Genomic DNA, 22716 nt, shown 5'->3' on the forward strand with positions numbered 1-22716 from the left:
ATGCAACTTCATATCAGTTTTACAGCCCTCATTCATGTCACATTTTACATAGTACCAGGAATGAACAGGAAACCCTAGGGCTGTTTATTTGAATTTGTTCTGTATTACAAAGATCATATTTCCTCTAATCAGATTTATCTAGAAATTATAGCCGTGAGGAATTTCTAAAGATGAAGACATTTTAAAAATGAGTAAAGGTTCACTTTTGAAATTTTAGAACTGGATAAAATACATAAGTACTTTATCCTAATGGCATGTGGAAAACAGGTTAAAATGACCAGAAGTTAAAATGACCCACAATCATTAGTAAAGTAGTGAGAAAGTGGTTCAGTGCAGGTTGGAAACTAAGATACAAACAATATCTGAGGCAAGAAGAAAGGACTGATATATTTTCTGTGTTCTGTTCCATTTCAGGAAGAAAACAAGATTGTATTTATCCCTGTAAAATGAGACAGCAGCTAACTAACATAAAAAGGAATTTACTAATTTATATAATATCCCTTCAGTGCATAAACTGGAATATGTTTCTGGTACAACCCATAATTTAATATTGGACAACCAAAATAATATCATTTCTTAAACACCACATACTTTAAAAAAATCACTTAAGAAATGTTTTATACATGCCAGGATTTCGTGGGCTTTTGACTGGTATGATGGGGGCTCTGGGCAGGACAGCTAGCCATAGGACCCTGGGCTGACCACTTTGTCCAGGAGAGCATGATTCCCCCCACACCAGGCGGGTCTTCAGGGCCACGCCTGGTTATCGGGCCTTGGGGGGAGGGGGTGAGAAATTCCTCCCTAGGCATCCAAAAACTGCAGAGCCTTGGCTGGGCCCAGAACACTCCGAATGCCCAGGATTTCTTGGTGTGTTTTGCCTGGTATGTTGGGGGCTATGGGCAGGACAGCTAGCCCATTAGGACCCCTGGGCTGACCACCTCTAGTTCCAGGGGACAAGATTCCCCCACACCAGGCGGGTCTTCAGGGGCACGCCTGGTTAATCGGGCCCTGGGGGGAGGGGGTGAGAAATCCTTCCTAGGCATCCAAGAAACCACACGAGGCTCGGCTGGGACCAGAACACTCCACATGCCAGGATTTCGTGGGCTTTTGAATGGTTATGATGGGGGGCTCTGGGCAGGACAGCTAGCCATAGGACCATGGCTGACCACTTTGTCCAGGAGAGCATGATTCCCCCCCACACCAGGCGGGTCTTCAGGCCACGCCTGGTATCGGGCCTTGGGGGGGAGGGGGTGAGAAATTCCTCCCTAGGCATCCAAAAACTGCAGAGCCTTGGCTGGGCCCAGAACACTCCGAATGCCAGGATTTCTTTGGTGTGTTGCCTGGTATGTTGGGGGCTCTGGGCAGGACAGCTAGCCATAGGACCCCTGGGCTGACCACTTAGTCCAGGGGAACAAGATTCCCCCACACCAGGCGGGTCTTCAGGGCCACGCCTGGTTAATCGGGCCCCTGGGGGGAGGGGGTGAGAAATCCTTCCTAGGCATCCAAAAACCACAGAGGCTCGGCTGGGACCAGAACACTCCACATGCCAGGATTTCGTGGGCTTTTGACTGGTATGATGGGGGCTCTGGGCAGGACAGCTAGCCATAGGACCCTGGGCTGACCACTTTGTCCAGGAGAGCATGATTCCCCCCACACCAGGCGGGTCTTCAGGGCCACGCCTGGTTAATCGGGCCTTGGGGGGAGGGGGTGAGAAATTCCTCCCTAGGCATCCAAAAACTGCAGAGCCTTGGCTGGGCCCAGAACACTCCGAATGCCAGGATTTCTTGGTGTGTTTGCCTGGTATGTTGGGGGCTCTGGGCAGGACAGCTAGCCATAGGACCCCTGGGCTGACCACTTAGTCCAGGGGAACAAGATTCCCCCACACCAGGCGGGTCTTCAGGGCCACGCCTGGTTAATCGGGCCCTGGGGGGAGGGGGTGAGAAATCCTTCCTAGGCATCCAAAAACCACAGAGGCTCGGCTGGGACCAGAACACTCCACATGCCAGGATTTCGTGGGCTTTTGACTGGTATGATGGGGGCTCTGGGCAGGACAGCTAGCCATAGGACCCTGGGCTGACCACTTTGTCCAGGAGAGCATGATTCCCCCCACACCAGGCGGGTCTTCAGGGCCACGCCTGGTTAATCGGGCCTTGGGGGGAGGGGGTGAGAAATTCCTCCCTAGGCATCCAAAAACTGCAGAGCCTTGGCTGGGCCCAGAACACTCCGAATGCCAGGATTTCTTGGTGTGTTTGCCTGGTATGTTGGGGGCTCTGGGCAGGACAGCTAGCCATAGGACCCTGGGCTGACCACTTAGTCCAGGGGAACAAGATTCCCCCACACCAGGCGGGTCTTCAGGGCCACGCCTGGTTATCGGGCCCTGGGGGGAGGGGGTGAGAAATCCTTCCTAGGCATCCAAAAACCACAGAGGCTCGGCTGGGACCAGAACACTCCACATGCCAGGATTTCGTGGGCTTTTGACTGGTATGATGGGGGCTCTGGGCAGGACAGCTAGCCATAGGACCCTGGGCTGACCACTTTGTCCAGGAGAGCATGATTCCCCCCACACCAGGCGGGTCTTCAGGGCCCACGCCTGGTTAATCGGGCCTTGGGGGGAGGGGGTGAGAAATTCCTCCCTAGGCATCCAAAAACTGCAGAGCCTTGGCTGGGCCCGAACACTACCGAATGCCAGGATTTCTTGGTGTGTTTGCCTGGTATGTTGGGGGCTCTGGGCAGGACAGCTAGCCATAGGACCCTGGGCTGACCACTTAGTCCAGGGGAACAAGATTCCCCCACACCAGGCGGGTCATAAGGGCCACGCCTGGTTAATCGGGCCCTGGGGGGAGGGGGTGAGAAATCCTTCCTAGGCATCCAAAAACCACAGAGGCTCGGCTGGGACCAGAACACTCCACATGCCAGGATTTCGTGGGCTTTTGACTGGTATGTTGGGGGCTCTGGGCAGGACAGCTAGCCATAGGACCCTGGGGCTGACCACTTTTTCATGATTCCCCCACACCAGGCGGGTCTTCAGGGCCACGCCTGGTTAATCGGGCCTTGGGGGGAGGGGGTGAGAAATTCCTCCCTAGGCATCCAAAAACTGCAGAGCCTTGGCTGGGCCCAGAACACTCCGAATGCCAGGATTTCTTGGTGTGTTTGCCTGGTATGTTGGGGGCTCTGGGCAGGACAGCTAGCCATAGGACCCCTGGGCTGACCACTTAGTCCAGGGGAACAAGATTCCCCCACACCAGGCGGGTCTTCAGGGCCACGCCTGGTTAATCGGGCCCTGGGGGGAGGGGGTGAGAAATCCTTCCTAGGCATCCAAAAACCACAGAGGCTCGGCTGGGACCAGAAACACTCCACATGCCAGGATTTCGTGGGCTTTTGACTGGTATGATGGGGGCTCTGGGCCAGGACAGCTAGCCATAGGACCCTGGGCTGACCACTTTGTCCAGGAGAGCATGATTCCCCCCACACCAGGCGGGTCTTCAGGGCCACGCCTGGTTAATCGGGGCCTTGGGGGGAGGGGGTGAGAATTCCTCCCTAGGCATTCAAAAACTGCAGAGCCTTGGCTGGGCCCAGAACACTCCGAATGCCAGGATTTCTTGGTGTGTTTGCCTGGTATGTTGGGGGCTCTGGGCAGGACAGCTAGCCATAGGACCCCTGGGCTGACCACTTAGTCCAGGGGAACAAGATTCCCCCCACACCAGGCGGGTCTTCAGGGCCACGCCTGGTTAATCGGGCCCTGGGGGGAGGGGGTGAGAAATCCTTCCTAGGCATCCAAAAACCACAGAGGCTCGGCTGGGACCAGAACACTCCACATGCCAGGATTTCGTGGGCTTTTGACTGGTATGATGGGGGCTCTGGGCAGGACAGCTAGCCATAGGACCCTGGGCTGACCACTTTGTCCAGGAACAGCATGATTCCCCCCACACCAGGCGGGTCTTCAGGGCCACGCCTGGTTAATCGGGCCTTGGGGGGAGGGGGGTGAGAAATTCCTCCCTAGGCATCCAAAAACTGCAGAGCCTTGGCTGGGCCCAGAACACTCCGAATGCCAGGATTTCTTGGTGTGTTTGCCTGGTATGTTGGGGGCTCTGGGCAGGACAGCTAGCCATAGGACCCCTGGGCTGACCACTTAGTCCAGGGGAACAAGATTCCCCCACACCAGGCGGGTCTTCAGGGCCACGCCTGGTTAATCGGGCCCTGGGGGGAGGGGGTGAGAAATCCTTCCTAGGCATCCAAAAACCACAGAGGCTCGGCTGGGACCAGAACACTCCACATGCCAGGATTTCGTGGGCTTTTGACTGGTATGATGGGGGCTCTGGGCAGGACAGCTAGCCATAGGACCCTGGGCTGACCACTTTGTCCAGGAGAGCATGATTCCCCCCACACCAGGCGGGTCTTCAGGGCCACGCCTGGTTAATCGGGCCTTGGGGGGAGGGGGTGAGAAATTCCTCCCTAGGCATCCAAAAACTGCAGAGCCTTGGCTGGGCCCAGAACACTCCGAATGCCAGGATTTCTTGGTGTGTTTGCCTGGTATGTTGGGGGCTCTGGGCAGGACAGCTAGCCATAGGACCCCTGGGCTGACCACTTAGTCCAGGGGAACAAGATTCCCCCACACCAGGCGGGTCTTCAGGGCCACGCCTGGTTAATCGGGCCCTGGGGGGAGGGGGTGAGAAATCCTTCCTAGGCATCCAAAAACCACAGAGGCTCGGCTGGGACCAGAACACTCCACATGCCAGGATTTCGTGGGCTTTTGACTGGTATGATGGGGGCTCTGGGCAGGACAGCTAGCCATAGGACCCTGGGCTGACCACTTTGTCCAGGAGAGCATGATTCCCCCCCACACCAGGCGGGTCTTCAGGGCCACGCCTGGTTAATCGGGCCTTGGGGGGAGGGGGTGAGAAATTCCTCCCTAGGCATCCAAAAACTACAGAGCCTTGGCTGGGCCCAGAACACTCCGAATGCCAGGATTTCTTGGTGTGTTTGCCTGGTATGTTGGGGGCTCTGGGCAGGACAGCTAGCCATAGGACCCCTGGGCTGACCACTTAGTCCAGGGGAACAAGATTCCCCCCACACCAGGCGGGTCTTCAGGGCCACGCCTGGTTAATCGGGCCCTGGGGGGAGGGGGGTGAGAAATCCTTCCTAGGCATCCAAAAACCACAGAGGCTCGGCTGGGACCAGAACACTCCACATGCCAGGATTTCGTGGGCTTTTGACTGGTATGATGGGGGCTCTGGGCAGGACAGCTAGCCATAGGACCCTGGGCTGACCACTTTGTCCAGGAGAGCATGATTCCCCCCACACCAGGCGGGTCTTCAGGGCCACGCCTGGTTAATCGGGCCTTGGGGGGAGGGGGGTGAGAAATTCCTCCCTAGGCATCCAAAAACTGCAGAGCCTTGGCTGGGCCCAGAACACTCCGAATGCCAGGATTTCTTGGTGTGTTTGCCTGGTATGTTGGGGGCTCTGGGCAGGACAGCTAGCCATAGGACCCCTGGGCTGACCACTTAGTCCAGGGGAACAAGATTCCCCCACACCAGGCGGGTCTTCAGGGCCACGCCTGGTTAATCGGGCCCTGGGGGGAGGGGGTGAGAAATCCTTCCTAGGCATCCAAAAACCACAGAGGCTCGGCTGGGACCAGAACACTCCACATGCCAGGATTTCGTGGGCTTTTGACTGGTATGATGGGGGCTCTGGGCAGGACAGCTAGCCATAGGACCCTGGGCTGACCACTTTGTCCAGGAGAGCATGATTCCCCCCACACCAGGCGGGTCTTCAGGGCCACGCCTGGTTAATCGGGCCTTGGGGGGGAGGGGGGTGAGAAATTCCTCCCTAGGCATCCAAAAACTGCAGAGCCTTGGCTGGGCCCAGAACACTCCGAATGCCAGGATTTCTTGGTGTGTTTGCCTGGTATGTTGGGGGGCTCTGGGCAGGACAGCTAGCCATAGGACCCCTGGGCTGACCACTTAGTCCAGGGGAACAAGATTCCCCCACACCAGGCGGGTCTTCAGGGCCACGCCTGGTTAATCGGGCCCTGGGGGGAGGGGGTGAGAAATCCTTCCTAGGCATCCAAAAACCACAGAGGCTCGGCTGGGACCAGAACACTCCACATGCCAGGATTTCGTGGGCTTTTGACTGGTATGATGGGGGGCTCTGGGCAGGACAGCTAGCCATAGGACCCCTGGGCTGACCACTTTGTCCAGGAGAGCATGATTCCCCCCACACCAGGCGGGTCTTCAGGGCCACGCCTGGTTAATCGGGCCTTGGGGGGAGGGGGTGAGAAATTCCTCCCTAGGCATTCAAAAACTGCAGAGCCTTGGCTGGGCCCAGAACACTCCGAATGCCAGGATTTCTTGGTGTGTTTGCCTGGTATGTTGGGGGCTCTGGGCAGGACAGCTAGCCATAGGACCCCTGGGCTGACCACTTAGTCCAGGGGAACAAGATTCCCCCACACCAGGCGGGTCTTCAGGGCCACGCCTGGTTAATCGGGCCCTGGGGGGAGGGGGTGAGAAATCCTTCCTAGGCATCCAAAAACCACAGAGGCTCGGCTGGGACCAGAACACTCCACATGCCAGGATTTCGTGGGCTTTTGACTGGTATGATGGGGGCTCTGGGCAGGACAGCTAGCCATAGGACCCTGGGCTGACCACTTTGTCCAGGAGAGCATGATTCCCCCCACACCAGGCGGGTCTTCAGGGCCACGCCTGGTTAATCGGGCCTTGGGGGGAGGGGGTGAGAAATTCCTCCCTAGGCATCCCAAAAACTGCAGAGCCTTGGCTGGGCCCAGAACACTCCGAATGCCAGGATTTCTTGGTGTGTTTGCCTGGTATGTTGGGGGCTCTGGGCAGGACAGCTAGCCATAGGACCCCTGGGCTGACCACTTAGTCCAGGGGAACAAGATTCCCCCACACCAGGCGGGTCTTCAGGGCCACGCCTGGTTAATCGGGCCCTGGGGGGAGGGGGTGAGAAATCCTTCCTAGGCATCCAAAAACCACAGAGGCTCGGCTGGGACCAGAACACTCCACATGCCAGGATTTCGTGGGCTTTTGACTGGTATGATGGGGGCTCTGGGCAGGACAGCTAGCCATAGGACCCTGGGCTGACCACTTTGTCCAGGAGAGCATGATTCCCCCCACACCAGGCGGGTCTTCAGGGCCACGCCTGGTTAATCGGGCCTTGGGGGGAGGGGGGTGAGAAATTCCTCCCTAGGCATCCAAAAACTGCAGAGCCTTGGCTGGGCCCAGAACACTCCGAATGCCAGGATTTCTTGGTGTGTTTGCCTGGTATGTTGGGGGCTCTGGGCAGGACAGCTAGCCATAGGACCCCTGGGCTGACCACTTAGTCCAGGGGAACAAGATTCCCCCACACCAGGCGGGTCTTCAGGGCCACGCCTGGTTAATCGGGCCCTGGGGGGAGGGGGTGAGAAATCCTTCCTAGGCATCCAAAAACCACAGAGGCTCGGCTGGGACCAGAACACTCCACATGCCAGGATTTCGTGGGCTTTTTGACTGGTATGATGGGGGCTCTGGGCAGGACAGCTAGCCATAGGACCCTGGGCTGACCACTTTGTCCAGGAGAGCATGATTCCCCCCACACCAGGCGGGTCTTCAGGGCCACGCCTGGTTAATCGGGCCTTGGGGGGAGGGGGTGAGAAATTCCTCCCTAGGCATCCAAAAACTACAGAGCCTTGGCTGGGCCCAGAACACTCCGAATGCCAGGATTTCTTGGTGTGTTTGCCTGGTATGTTGGGGGCTCTGGGCAGGACAGCTAGCCATAGGACCCCTGGGCTGACCACTTAGTCCAGGGGAACAAGATTCCCCCACACCAGGCGGGTCTTCAGGGCCACGCCTGGTTAATCGGGCCCTGGGGGGAGGGGGTGAGAAATCCTTCTAGGCATCCAAAAACCACAGAGGCTCGGCTGGGACCAGAACACTCCACATGCCAGGATTTCGTGGGCTTTTGACTGGTATGATGGGGGCTCTGGGCAGGACAGCTAGCCATAGGACCCTGGGCTGACCACTTTGTCCAGGAGAGCATGATTCCCCCCACACCAGGCGGGTCTTCAGGGCCACGCCTGGTTAATCGGGCCTTGGGGGGAGGGGGTGAGAAATTCCTCCCTAGGCATCCAAAAACTGCAGAGCCTTGGCTGGGCCCAGAACACTCCGAATGCCAGGATTTCTTGGTGTGTTTGCCTGGTATGTTGGGGGGCTCTGGGCAGGACAGCTAGCCATAGGACCCCTGGGCTGACCACTTAGTCCAGGGGAACAAGATTCCCCCACACCAGGCGGGTCTTCAGGGCCACGCCTGGTTAATCGGGCCCTGGGGGGAGGGGGTGAGAAATCCTTCCTAGGCATCCAAAAACCACAGAGGCTCGGCTGGGACCAGAACACTCCACATGCCAGGATTTCGTGGGCTTTTGACTGGTATGATGGGGGCTCTGGGCAGGACAGCTAGCCATAGGACCCTGGGCTGACCACTTTGTCCAGGAGAGCATGATTCCCCCTACACCAGGCGGGTCTTCAGGGCCACGCCTGGTTAATCGGGCCTTGGGGGGAGGGGGTGAGAAATTCCTCCCTAGGCATCCAAAAACTGCAGAGCCTTGGCTGGGCCCAGAACACTCCGAATGCCAGGATTTCTTGGTGTGTTTGCCTGGTATGTTGGGGGCTCTGGGCAGGACAGCTAGCCATAGGACCCCTGGGCTGACCACTTAGTCCAGGGGAACAAGATTCCCCCACACCAGGCGGGTCTTCAGGGCCACGCCTGGTTAATCGGGCCCCTGGGGGGAGGGGGTGAGAAATCCTTCCTAGGCATCCAAAAACCACAGAGGCTCGGCTGGGACCAGAACACTCCACATGCCAGGATTTCGTGGGCTTTTGACTGGTATGATGGGGGGCTCTGGGCAGGACAGCTAGCCATAGGACCCTGGGCTGACCACTTTGTCCAGGAGAGCATGATTCCCCCTACACCAGGCGGGTCTTCAGGGCCACGCCTGGTTAATCGGGCCTTGGGGGGAGGGGGTGAGAAATTCCTCCCTAGGCATCCAAAAACTACAGAACCGCGCGGGGGCTTACGCCCCCGCGCGTACTTCATGTATTTCATGTATTCAGAATATCCCTTATTCTTATGTTATGTTTTCCGTACACAGAATGTTTATTTTGTATTCTCCCCTTTCCCACACCCCTACAAAGCTCTTTTTCACTCCTTAACTCTCTAACCCCTTCTCAAACATCACTAATCTAGTTTTCTCTTTTTAACTTCAGTAGTGTAGAATCGTAATCACAGTCCAAAGCTGTGCATTGTGTATGACAACCCCAAACTGTTTCAAGATACATAAAATGGACACGTATTTCTTTAGAATATTTTGTGTTTTTTCTCTGACAGCTATAATTCTTACTAAATGTTGTCTTATATAGTGATGATTCTAACCACTTTTTATGTTCTCTTTTTGAGCTGTTTAACAAGGAATTTTGGTGGAAGAGTCCCCCAGTTTAATGCTTATGATTGAATCATGTCAATGGAATCATTGTAATTGTTCTTATGGCCCCCATACGCGCCAATAACACCATGTGGCATTGCTTCTTATTTGCATAGGCACATTAAAATGGGAAAATAGTATAAATACAAATAAGATCCTATCTAATAGAGATTAGAACACACAAACCTTGTAGTGCAAAGGGACCTTACACCCTGAACATTGACATAACGACCTGGCACAGACGTCAGAAGAAAGGGCATATTCCATTCTCCCCTGAACCAGGAAAGCCATCCACGAAACATCCAGGCTGGTCTATAACATCACTTGGAAGCAATCCTCTACCATGGAAGACCTACACTGCTCAGACTTCGACCTGCTCAAAAGAGACTTCCCTTAACACTGAGAAGACTTAACAACAACAACGACCGGCTTACAGGACAGGGCTCCCTGCATTGCCCTTTGATTGTGAGGTGAAAGGAGAGGATGCTCCACGTCCTGACTTCAATGTAAGATATGCAGATTCCAGGATCTTTAATACAGAAACATGATACCAACAACAGAGACTGTGTGAAAAATAAAAGTGTGTTGGCACTACAGACAATGTATTGGATTGGACGATCTAGCTTGCTTGGAGCCTAGACTTGGTCTTGTGCCAGGAAACTTCAGGGGTCTGGTCTCTTTGTACTTAGGCCAAGGTTATTTCTTTCCATGTTCCTCATATTTTGGTGAGCCTATGCAAACAACAATTGCCACTCTAACACCATTCTTACTGTGCTCCTTTAACTCTAATCCTTAAAAAGAACTCACTTAAAATTTGAGGTTAACTTAAGCTAATATGCATGTATATGGAAATGTAAGAAAATACTATGCCTGTAATGTTTAAGGAGTTACGTAAGTTTTATGGCTTTAGATTGCCTTGTGTACTGTTAAGAAATATTATAATGTATTACAATCTGGGGACTTGAGGGACAAAGTAATTGTACATGGATTCTGTGTTATTTATCTTAATGTTCTTTGGCTGAAATTTCAAAGTTAATATATCAGCAAGGGGACTTCTGAGAATTATGTTATGGGTGATTGTCCTTCCACTGTAACTTTACCTTGTCCTCTTACTTTGCACCCTTGTTCTCATAATTAAAAATAAAAATTTAAAAAAAAAAAAAAAAAAAAAAAAAAAGAAATGTTTTATATATGCCAATAAACTTTTTTTGTGAGGGGAAATCTAATTATTTCGTACCTTAGACTAAGAAGATTAAGACTGGCATTTACATTAGCCAATCCCTTTAGCCAGTCTTCAGTTTTTAATTCATCAAGTCTTTGGAGAATTTAAAGTGAACTACACATGTAGTCCCAGTTTATAATTATTGAATCTGATGTAGATAAAGGTCTTTGCTATTATATATATCATATATATACATATGTATACATTATATATATAAGTTAAGGGATTTGGGGGCTGGAGAGGTGGCACTAGAGGTAAGTTGTCTGCCTTGCAAGCACTAGCCAAGGAAGGACCACCGTTGGATCCCCCAGTGTCCCATATGGTCCCCCCAAGCCAGGGGCAATTTCTGAGCACTTAGCCAGGAGTAACCCCTGAGCATCAAATGGATGTGGCCAAAACAAGCAAACAAAAAAAAAAGTTAAGGGGATTTGGACTCACCTGGTGACACTCATGTATTATTTCTGGCTCTGCATTCCAAAATTACTCCTAGCAGGCTTGGGGAACCATATAGGATGCTGGGAATTAAACCTAGGATGGCCATGTGCAAGGCAAATGCCGTACCTGCTTTGCTCTCATTCCAGCTCCCAGCCCCAACCATTATATTTTTAAGCTATTAAGTTAGAAATAGAGGGAAAGTGGTTCACATATTTCTAACGTCTTTATAGTTCTCTTTTGAAATACCAGATTAATTGCTATATGTTGTTACTACTAAGAAGAGTCCTTTCTCTCTGGTAGCATTTTGGGTAAATACATAGATCTCTGTCTGGGTTTAAATCTTGACTCCATCACTCACTAGCTCTGGTATAAGTTATTTGCTAAATCCATAATATAGAATATAATACCATTTATTTTACAGATGGTTGTGAAGGTAATAGGTTCATTTATGCAAAAACTAGACTTAAAAATGTGAAACATTTTGATGTTGGTAATGATAGTTAAGGCTGAACTTGACTTAATTACATAATTATACGTTTGATAGTTTTACTTTAATCCAAAACTTTAGAAGTTCTAGCATAGAATTCCTGGAGAAGCCCATTGTTCTGACCTGCCCATTCCTTGGAATAATGGCTATTATTAATAGTTCCAGGTGTCCTGAATTCCTCACACTCCTTATCTCTTTTCCTGAATTCTAGAGAAAAAAAAATCCTGCTCAGTACACAGCTGTGAAAAATCCTCATTGGACAAGAGAGGGACCATTTCTGAGGAAGATAAAGAGCAACTCTGTTCTCTTGAGAAAGAATATAGCAGTGATAGGAAGGATCACTAGGAATTTCAGGGACACAGGAAGAAAACTAGTGTAGTGCATTTTAGATTATTTTACATTGACTACATTTGAATCAACAATATTTTGCATATATTGGTTCAATAAAATATGTTGATTAGGGCCTGGAGAGATAGCTCAGCGGCGTTTGCCTTGCAAGCAGCCGATCCAGGACCAAAGGTGGTTGGTTTGAATCCCGGTGTCCCATATGGTCCCCCGTGCCTGCCAGGAGCTATTTCTGAGCAGACAGCCAGGAGTAACCCCTGAGCACTGCTGGGTGTGACCCAAAAACAAAAACAAAAAAAAATGTTGATTAGAGTCCATTTCATCAGGTTCCTTTTTTACTTTATATTTTGTGGTTTTTGGAAATAAAAAAATTCTATATAAGACTCATATATGTGGTTCATCCTATATGTTGATTAGATTTGTATAATCTGTTAGAGAAATAGGATTATAAAAAAAAGCACAAGACTTTGTCTTTATAATTAGAAAAATTATTTCTGCCTTGGCTGGAGACAGAGGTTGTCCATTACTGACTACAAGATCTGTCTGGGAAAAATAGAATGGACAAAAGAAAAAGTACTCACTTCTCCACCAGTGTACATGTCAAGTGTTTTTATAAATGCATGAAATAGTAATCATGCATTTTTAATTATTTCTTGCCAGTCCCCAGTCCTCCAAGAAATAATTTATATAGGGGTGTTATAGAATTTCAGAAGGATTAAAGTCTAGAATCTTGACACCTTATTATCTTATAAGAAAATCATTTCTGACATGATAAAGTCAGTCATTGGCCAATTGATTTCTTAATTAAGAGATATCTCGATGTTCCCATATAAGGTTTAGTGCAAGACTCTACTTGGGCCTAATTGATCATCTATAGTTCATCTGGATGATGTGTCAAATTACCCCTAAAGTAGGAAATTAGCTTGTCTGGTTTTCGGTTATGACCATGCTAGGCTTTTACACTGCTCTTTGAGAGTTCATGTAATTCATACATGCAGAAGTAAACCTAGATGATATTTATTGACAGTTGCAGTGTCAAGGGGTAGCTTGAGGAAACTAAACCTTCTTCATGATCTTCATATTCTCCCTTCTTCAAGGTATAAATAAATAATCAAAATAAAAACAGTTTTTAAGAAAAACTCCTACTCTCTCAATCTGCTAACCAGAATTCTAGCTCTAAGCATCTTCCTTTTGCCAACTTTGGAGTTGCCCTTGACTTAATGTTAAATGAAATGATAATATATATATACACATATATGCAAACATATACATGAAAATCAACTTATCTAATGAGAAATTCTCATGACAAAAGGCATACTTACTTGAATACAGAGAAATCTGCTGAAAACAACTAACTTTATTTTAAAAAAAAATACAGTTTATGGGGGCCAGAGAGACAGCAAGCGGGTAGAGCATTTGCTTTGCACACAGCCAACCTACATTCAATCCCTGACATCCCATATGGTCCCCTGAGCACAGAGTCAGGAAGTAGCTAACCCCTGAGCACCAACAGGTATAGTCCAAAAATCAAACAAAAAAAAAAAATACAGTTTATGCAATGTATCAGTAGAGATAAAAGGAGAGCCCTTTACTCCTGATTTCTCTTCCTTTAAACAGCTTAGCAGAAGGAATAACAACCCTTTTTTAAGTATGTGGTCACCTCTGAGTCCATCCATATGATTTATGTAGTTGGGAGTGGAGATATTTTTTATAGAAATACTTGCAAATGACAGGTAAAATTCTACCACCAAATCTGAGTTTTCACTAGTTCAAGACAGGTATACTCCAGTTCAGAAAGGGCTTCTGTTCTCCTAGTTCAATTCTAATTGATTTAGTAACACCAGCAGTGCTTTCCCTCACAGATAAATGCTCCATATTCTATCTAGTATACCACCTTTCTCAGCTGATACAGCTCGTACAGTTAGCACCTAATGTCAGTGGAAGATCCTATCAAAAAAGCAAAACAAAGATGAAAAGGGCATATTGGTCTTCACACCAACATATTTCCTTTTTATTTAGAGAGTTTGGGTTCACACCTGGCTAAGATCAGGTCTTACTCTTTACTCAGTCTCCATGTTCAGGTCTCAGTCATGGTGAACTCAGGGGATCATATGGGATGCCATGAATTGAGCCCAATTGGCCACAGGCAAGGCAAGCTCCCTACCAAAGGTATTATTGCTCCAGTCTTACATTTCTGTTGACAAATTCCCCAGTTCATGATCTAATGGTATACATAGCAGTCCACAGTCCTACTTTTCCTTGTAAGTGACCTTTTACATACTGCATCTCATTCTGTCAACATGTAACTTCCTCACTGCTTCAGACCAGCTCCTGACCTAACAGTGGGGTAGAATAATAAAGGCTGAGAGAGACAGACAAAACAGGGAGTTAACTGGCAGGCAAGGTATTAATTTGGGCTCCTGTGTTTTGTCCCCTGCTGAAGATAAGCCAATGAAGATCATTAAAGGCAGCAATGGAGTTAGGAAATAGGGTAACATTCAGCTTCTACTGATCAGACTCTTGATGGAAGGCATATCTATTGTCTGCCTTTCTTTTCACCAAGACTATGGCAAGTGTTAGACACTACCAACTGCTTACTAAATTTAAGTTCACCTTGTTCGAAGGATTAGCAAGTAGAGCTACTGAAACTCTATTCTGTTCCTAACTCTATGGGGCCAGCATATACTTGACTACATCCCAGATTATGTTTCTGAGGTTCTACCTTAGGAGGCTCATACTGATAGCATCATGGGACTGACTTTAGCTGATGGTGCCTCAGACGAAAACAGTCCCTATCCCAGGTCTATGTGCCTATCTTTTAAATCCCTAGGCTCTAGTCAAGTGATTATGCTTCACTCTCTGCTCCCAGAAATGAAACAGCCATTCCTTTCTGTTAATAAAATACACAACTCTAACTGAAGAGCACCTGTATCCATTTCTGATAGCAACATCAAGAAATCTGAGAGTAAAAATGCCTCTTCCAGAAGTATCCCACAAGATAATCAAGCTGTTCCTTCTCCAACCATCATCCACTAGTTAATATTATGAATTATCTACCATGCCAAAAAAGAACTATATTCCCCACAGTATAATGAGGAAACCTGGGGATTGGAGATATAGTTAACTAGGTAAGGTGCTTGCTTTGCATGGGGCTGATTTGGGACTACATGTGTCTCTCCCCCAAGCACCACACTGCCAGAAATGTCACAAGCACAGAGACAGGAGTAAGCTTTGAGTATCAGCCAAGTGTTGCTCAAAATCAAAAAAACAAACAGTAATTTGGGAAAATTTTTAACTTGTTTTTGTTGACTTTGGGGAAAAAAACAAAAGCTCTGAATTTCTTCAACCCATCTCAGTGCTAACTGAAATACTTCCACTTAAGATAAATTTTGCCCTGGGAAAAATAAGACCAAACACAAAAAAATCTTCAGTGCTAATTGAAATACTTCCACATAAGATAAATTTTGCCCTGGGAAAAATAAGACCAAACACAAAAAAACACAGGTGGAAAATATGGATCTGCAAGTGGTAAACTGCAGCTCATGAAAATGTAAAGCTTTCCACCATCCAAAGGTGTCAGAGAGTAAGTCACCTTCTCAGACATAGCCGAGACCCTGGGGACCGTAGAGAGACTTTTTTTTTTTTTTTACTAGCATGGAGGGTGGCCTGGGGAATGGGCTAGTTTTGATGGAAGGCCTATCTACCCATTGAAGACACTTTTACTAGTTAGGCCATAGTTTCATACAATGCAAAAAGGGATGCGTGACCAGAGTGTGAATGAGTATGTAGGAGAAAGAGAGACAGAGACAGAGAGATAGAAAGACAGAGAGAAGCTCACACAGAATCAACCACCAGAGTAAGGGAAGTGATTTACCAGGGAGAGGGAAGTGATGTGATGCACTTACTGTCACAGGCAGCGAGCACACTGTGAAAGTGAGGGTCATGACAGCCAGGAGGATGAGGTGGTCCATCTCCTCCGCCATGGACAACCTCTCCGCTCTTTTGCGGGACCTGGACCCGCCACGGACGCTGCTGCCCACCGACGGCCCGCAACGGGTTCTCTGGTTCCGACGGTGCATGCGGACAAGGTGGAGGATGACGCTGCAGTTGCAAAGCAGCACGGCGACGATGATGAGGAGCACCAGGGAGGCGTAGAGCTCCAGGTAGCCGGCCGGTTGGGGCGAAATGAAGCACCACGTCCCGGGGCAGTACTGCTTGTACTTCCAGCGACTCATCAGCGGCAGGGAGCAGAAGAGCAGGGACGCGGCATAGATGGACGGCAGCAGCACCAGGCCCAGGCGGCATGTCACGTGGCGCTGGTAGAAGTAGGGGTGCCCGATGGACAGGTAGCGCTCCAGGGCCATGGCGAAGAGCATGAGCATCGTGGCCAGGCTGAAGAAGGTCATGGCGAAGGCGAAGTAGTTGCACACCCGGTGGCCCTCGGGCTCCAGGGCCACGAGGGTCTGCTTTCGCGCGTAGGACACCATCACCACGGGGCTGATGAGGCACGTCCCCAGCAGGTCGGTGAACACCAGCTCGGTCACGAGCACATGGAACAGGGAGTTGGGCTTGCCGCAGCCCCAGCCGCGCCCCGACTCGCCCCGCCACCGGCGCGCCAGCAGCGCCAGAGCGATCAGGTTCCCCAGCACCCCCGCCGAAAACATCAGCGCGCTGATGGTCGGGCTCTGCCCGTCGGGAAGCGAAAGCTGCTCTGTCCAGTTGATGGCGCGGTTGCTGCACATAGTGGGGGTCCGGAATGGGAGTTCGGGGTTGGGGGACACTCGCCTTCTTCTCCTCCGCCCCACGGTACCTGGGAAGAGACGGCGGCGCTGGCTGGCTGCGTTGGCGGCGTTGGAGGGTCTGAGAGCCCGAGGTCGGGGAGACCCAGGCAAAAATAAAAAAATAAAAAAAAGGGGGAGGGATTCAAGTCTTGGAGGGCTCGGCTCGCCCTTAGAGGGCAGATTCGCGCCGGAATCTCCGGCGCTCCCTCGCGGAGAGGCTGGAGGGGTGCACGCATGCAGCAAGCGGGCAGCGCGCCAAGGTGGCTCCGTGACTCAGTGGCCCCAATGACCTCTCTCCACCCCCCAGCTCCCCGGGAAAGGGCTCACTCAAGGGTGCTGTCCTCAGTTTTATGCCGCTAGTCATGTCCCCAGAGATGGGACCCGTCGTCACTTGCAGTTGCGGTCCTTAAGAGCCATCGACGGTTCCCGGGCAGGAGCGCGCCTTGCTGCACGGCAGTCGGTGGCTAGCTAGGGCGCGGTATGTGGCTTTCCAGGCGCTCAAGCTGAGGGCGTGTAGGAAGCTCGGGGGCACTTGCAGGGTTTGTGCAGAATCCACAACAGGTCCGGGGCTACGAAGGGGGAAAGTTCCAAAGAAGTAGAAACAGCAGAGAAGTAGGGAGGATCCAGTCCTGGGTACTTGAAAAATAAAGGAACAACTGCCACCAGCGGTGGCTGGCTGCTAAACAATACACTTCCTATCTTTTTGTGGTTTAAACATTGGCAGGGAGATAACGTTGAGAGGGTGGCACCCAGAAACAAGAAGGAAGTGAGAAGTTAAACAACTCTCTGTTCATTCCAAGTAGCCGCAAACGCACCTCCAAGCGCGCGGGTTTGTACTCTGGGTTACTTTAATTGGTCGCCAGCATTTCACCTTTTCCTATGCCAACCGGATTTATAAGTTGCTTGTGTAAGCAACGCTTTTTTATTTTTTTCTTCAAGGAAATAAATGGAATGTTCCTTGTATTTGTGTAGAATTGTGTTTGTGGCCACAAATCTGAAACCACTGCACGCTATTTTCTACTCAAGCTTAGCCTTGAAAGAACAAGTTGTTCCACCCGTTGTTGGTTCTTGTGTAGGAGGGGAGGGGTCCATCCAGCAAGACCCTAATCTTTCAATATACTGTCTCATATATATGTATATATACATATATACAGTCGAATATATTGTCAATTGGCCAGTCTCAGAGATTGAAACTTACATTAACTGCTGGCTTTCTGTTTATTGTTATGTTTGAAGATAATTTGAAGATTTATGTAAATGGGCTGATATTTAAAACCAAAATATCTAGTGATAACGGTGATTAATGACCCTCTTACTCGGGGAAAGAGAGGACACTGGGGGGCCGGAGAGATAGCATGGAGGTAAGGCATTTGCCTTCCATGCAGGAGGTCATCGGTTCGAATCCCGGCGCCCCATATGGTCCCCTGTGCCTGCCAGGAGCAATTTCTGAGCCTGGAGCCAGAAATAACCCCTGAGCACTGCCGGGTGTGACCCAAAAAAACCACAAAAAAAAAAAAAAAAAAAGAGAGAGAGAGAGAGAGGACACTGATGGTAGGGTTCACATAGGGAATGAATTTGGAAAAAGCTCATCTTGTTCAAATCCAGAGTGGTAGCTAAAGAGCACAGGACACCCCGCTCCCCCCGTCTGCTTCTTCCTTGTGAATATTTTATCTCACTTTGATCATTTTTGCCTGGGAAATCAGAATTGATATTGGGTTCCCAACAGGGCAAGCCAACAAGAGCTTCTCCTATGAGAAGCGTAGGGGTCCCAGGCTAGTGGGACCCCAATTCTTTGCTTCCCTCAGCCCTGTCAGTTCCGAATGCTGCTTTTCTGTGCACATGATTTTCCCGTACGTGCTTACTAACCACTGCTGCTTAGAATAGTCAGAATTAAAAAAAGAAACACCACAGAAATCACGTATTGCAGATGATATTTATTGCTCAATATAAAAGTCAAACTAGTACCCAAATCTGAGATAAATCTTTTGTTGTTGTTGGATGCTTAGGGATTACTCCTTGCTCTGCACTCCTAGCAGGCTCCGAGGACCATACGGGAAGCCAGGGATTAAGCCGGTGTCAGCCTGGTGCAAGACAAAGGCCCTATCCACTGTATTATCCCTTCACTCCTTAGGGGATAAATATAACAACCAATTTATATCTATTTTCTAAGAAATAAAAACAATCTAGGATAATACATATAATCAATACATTTCATTTTTTTTTGTTTTTTTTTTTTTGTTTGTTTGTTTCTGGGCCACACCCGGCGTTGCTCAGGGGTTACTCCTGCTCAGAAATAGCTCCTGGCAGGCACGGGGGACCATATGGGACACCGGGATTCGAACCAACCACCTTTGGTCCTGGATCGGCTACTTGCAAGGCAAACACCGCTGTGCTATCTCTCCGGGCCCACATTTCATTTTTTTACTTAAATAATATTCAGCACGAATCTAGGAAGTGCTCATAAGTTTTTCTTTTTAAAAAAAATGAGTCACTGTGAAATTACATAGTTATCATGATTAGGTTTCAGGCATACAATGTTACAGCCTTCACCATCAACCACTTTCCTCCACCAGTTGCCAATCCCCCCCTTTTGCCTCCCACTCAACAATCTGTTTCTACAAGTTTTTGGGGGTTTTTTTGTTTTGTTTTGTTTTGTTTTGTTTTTAGTTTTGTACTGTGGTTTAGAATACTGATGTGACAGGGTTTCATACATAACACTTGACCATCTTTTCGTGCCATCTCTTCCTCTGTTAAACACTTCCTTTTATTATAGACAGTGCATCCTCTCTGTCCTGTTCCCCAGCTCCCTCAAGTATCATGTTTCCTATTGAATACCAGGACTCATCTTTTCATTGTCTCTGGATATTTGTTACTCTACCATTATGTTTCTTTATAACCTAAATGTGAGACAGATCATTCTGAGTTGCTCTCTCTTCCTCTGACTAACTTCACTGCCCATGATACTCTCCAGGTTCCTCCACGTATCAGCAAATTTCATGACTTTTATGTAATTTTGATGGCCAAGTAATATTCCACACTGTGCGTATTACTTTAATTTCTTTATCTAGTCATCTATTCTTGAACACTTGAGTTGTTTCCAGAGTTTAGATATTGTGGATAGTGCTGCAAGGAACATAGGGGTGCAAAAGCATTATCTTCATTTTATTTTGGGGTCCTTGGTATGTATTCTAAGACATAGAGTTGCTGGACCAAATGGAAGCTCAATTCCTAGACTTTTTAGGAATGTCCATATCTTTTTCCAAAATGGCTGAACCAGTTAACATTCCCACCAATCTCCTTACATCTACTCCAACACTGGTTGTTCTTGTTCTTTTTGATACATTTCCATTTTGTGTGATATGATATCTCATTATTGTTTTGATTTGAATTTATCTGATTAGTGATGCAGTGAAAGTTGACACTCAGCTATCAACCCCCCCCCCCCAAAAAAAAAGGCGTTTCCCCCTCTTCCTCTTTCCCTTAAACCTCTTCCTTTGATATGTAGAACCCACCTGGAACACAATACCCTGCCTCACCCTGGTGGATTTTGGTTCTGGGAGAATAAAAAAAGAGCAGTTTGGTTTGGGCACCCTCAGAGATACCACAAGGTGAAAAGCAAACTGACTCCATGACTCGCTCCTGACTGGCTTGGTTTATTAATTCTTCACAGCTATACTTCTTCAGATCCATCCACCTGAGGGTGGGAAAACATGTGTGGGATGATTTCACAACATGGAAATTTATTTTACAATGCAGAGTATTTTTTCTTTGGCGAAGTTTTTGTTTAGTTATCTCCCCATTTTTTTAATGGGTTGGATATCTTTTCTTGTAAATTTTTACCAGTATTTACCTTGTATTACATGAGTGTTGTATAAACAATTTCTCCCATTCTGTGGACTGTCTTTATATCTTGCTTACATCTTTCTTTGAAATACAGAAGCTTCTTAATTTAACAAAGTTCCATTTGTTTATCTTTGCTTCCACATACTTGCTCAGTGAAGATGCCTTTAGCTTCATGACTTTAGAGTCACAAAGAGCTCTACATACATTTTCCTCTATCTACTTTATAAACTCAGGTATGATACCAAGTTCTTTAATTCATTTTGATTTTACTTTTATCCATGGCATTAGAAAAAATCAGAGTTATTTTTTGTATGTAGCTGACCAGTTGTTTCAACACCACCTGCTGAAGAGACTTTCCTTGCTCCCCTTCATATTTTTTGTTCCTTTATCAAAAGTTTACTGATCATATGCCTAAGGATCTGTCTCAAGATATTCAACTATTCAGGGGGCTGGGCAGTGGGCTAGAGGTAAGGTGCCTGCCTTGCTTGCGCTAGCCTTGGACGGACCACGGTTCGATCTCCCGGCATCCCATATGGTCCCCCAAGCCAGGAGCAACTTCTGAGCGCATAGCCAGGGGTAACCCCTGAGCGTCAACGGGTGTGGCCCAAAAAACCAAAAAAAAAAAAAAAAAAGATATTCAACTATTCCATTTATTTGAGTGTCTGTCTTTATTCCAGTACCATACTGTTTTCACTACTACCACTTTGTGTAGTGGTTAAAGTTGGGAAAAATGATGTCTCCCAACTTCTTTTTTTTGAAGAATTGCTTTAGCTTTTCAAAGAACTTTATTGTTCTATATGAATTTCAGGAGTGTTTGATCTATTTCTTTGAAAAATGTCACTTTAGTTTTTTTTGTAAAGATTTGTTTTGAGCCCAGGAAGTTCCTGAGTTTTTGTATATCTGTAAAGTTTTTTTCTTTAAATATAGACAAGAGTCTGGCTGTGTAAAATGTTCTTGGTGAAGCCTTAATTTCACTGAGGTGGGTTTTTTTCCCCACTATAGCTCACCACTGTCTTTGGGCCCAGAGTGTTTCGTTTGGTAAATCTATTGTAAATCTTAAACATGCTTGCTCCTTTGCATATGATTTCCTTTTTTGATCTTGTTGCTTTCAGTATTCTATTCCATCTATGGTTTTGGTTATTGTAATTAGAATATGCTTTTGAATGTTTTTATTTGGTTCTCTATTAGCTGGTACCCTTTGGGCCTCCTGGATCTGTGTGCATATGTTGCCCAGCTCTGGAAATTTCTCAGCCATGATATTTTTTTGGGGGGGGGCCACACCCGTTTGATGCTCAGGGGTTACTCCTGGCTAAGTGCTCAGAAATTGCCCCTGACTTGGGGAGACCATATGGGATGCCGGGGGATCAAACCACTATCTTTCCTTAACTAGCGCTTGCGAGGCAGACACCTTACCTCTAGTGCCACCTCTCCAGCCCCATCAGCCATGATATTTAAGGGTTGCTTCTTCTTCACAGGGGTTGTCTTCCAGGCCCTCTGGAACTCTATTTATTCTTATGCTGTTTCTCTTAAATTCATTTTAAGTTTCTTTCTTTCAGTTCTTCATTTATTTTGAGGCATTTCCCACATCTTTAATATTATCTGGAAATTTTCTTCATCTCCTCTTGGAACTCACTGTTACACTGCTGAAGAGTTCCAATGAGTTTTTTTTTTTTTTTTTTTAATTTCACCTACTAAAGCTCTTTAGTTCTGTAATTTATGCTGGTAGTTTCCTCATTTCTGTTCTTATATTCTTTTGTATTTTATTGGCAGTCTATTACATAACTTTCTTGGGCTCCTTAAAAATCCTAAACATGTCCTTTTTATAGTACTTAACTGAGAGATTATTACTGGCTAAATCTTTAGGGCTACCATCTTCATTCACTAAGAGTAGTGGAGTTCTGTGTTGCTTTCCCATTGTGACTTTTGCAGTGGAGGTGTTTCTTGTGTACTGTTGTATAGTTAGTTGACTATAATTAGGATGTCTGTGTACATTCATAGTGAAACTATGAAGAGTAAAGAAAAATGTGGGGCCGGGAAGGTGGCGCTAGAGGTAAGGTGTCTGCCTTGCAAGCGCTAGCGCAGGACGGACCGCGGTTCGATCCCCCGGCATCCCATATGGTCCCCCCAAGCCAGT

At 48.0% G+C, this 22716-nt stretch overlaps 2 protein-coding genes across 3 annotated transcripts in view; both read right to left on the reverse strand.

Annotated features, from left to right (window-relative positions):
* PTGER2 (prostaglandin E receptor 2) overlaps positions 1–16664 on the reverse strand; it is a 23938-nt gene extending 7274 nt beyond the window's left edge. The window contains exon 1 of one of the 2 annotated variants that reach the window (XR_007492102.1): positions 15833–15860. Coding sequence is in view for 1 of the 2 variants with exons in the window: in XM_049767443.1 (XP_049623400.1) it covers positions 15864–16622 (759 nt within the window). In the remaining variant the exon portion in view is untranslated. The other variant, XM_049767443.1, reaches the window with a different exon arrangement.
* Positions 16665–17145: 481 nt separating this feature from the next.
* The window catches only part of PTGDR (prostaglandin D2 receptor), a 38082-nt gene continuing 32511 nt past the window's right edge, over positions 17146–22716 (reverse strand). The window contains exons 3-4 of the mRNA XM_049768942.1: positions 17555–17616; positions 17146–17308 (exon numbers count right to left, since the gene is read on the reverse strand). Coding sequence (XP_049624899.1) covers positions 17146–17308; positions 17555–17616 — 225 coding nt within the window. The remainder of the gene's footprint in view (positions 17309–17554; positions 17617–22716) is intronic.

This window comes from Suncus etruscus, chromosome 2 (assembly GCF_024139225.1).
Source record: "Suncus etruscus isolate mSunEtr1 chromosome 2, mSunEtr1.pri.cur, whole genome shotgun sequence".
NCBI lineage: Eukaryota > Metazoa > Chordata > Mammalia > Eulipotyphla > Soricidae > Suncus > Suncus etruscus.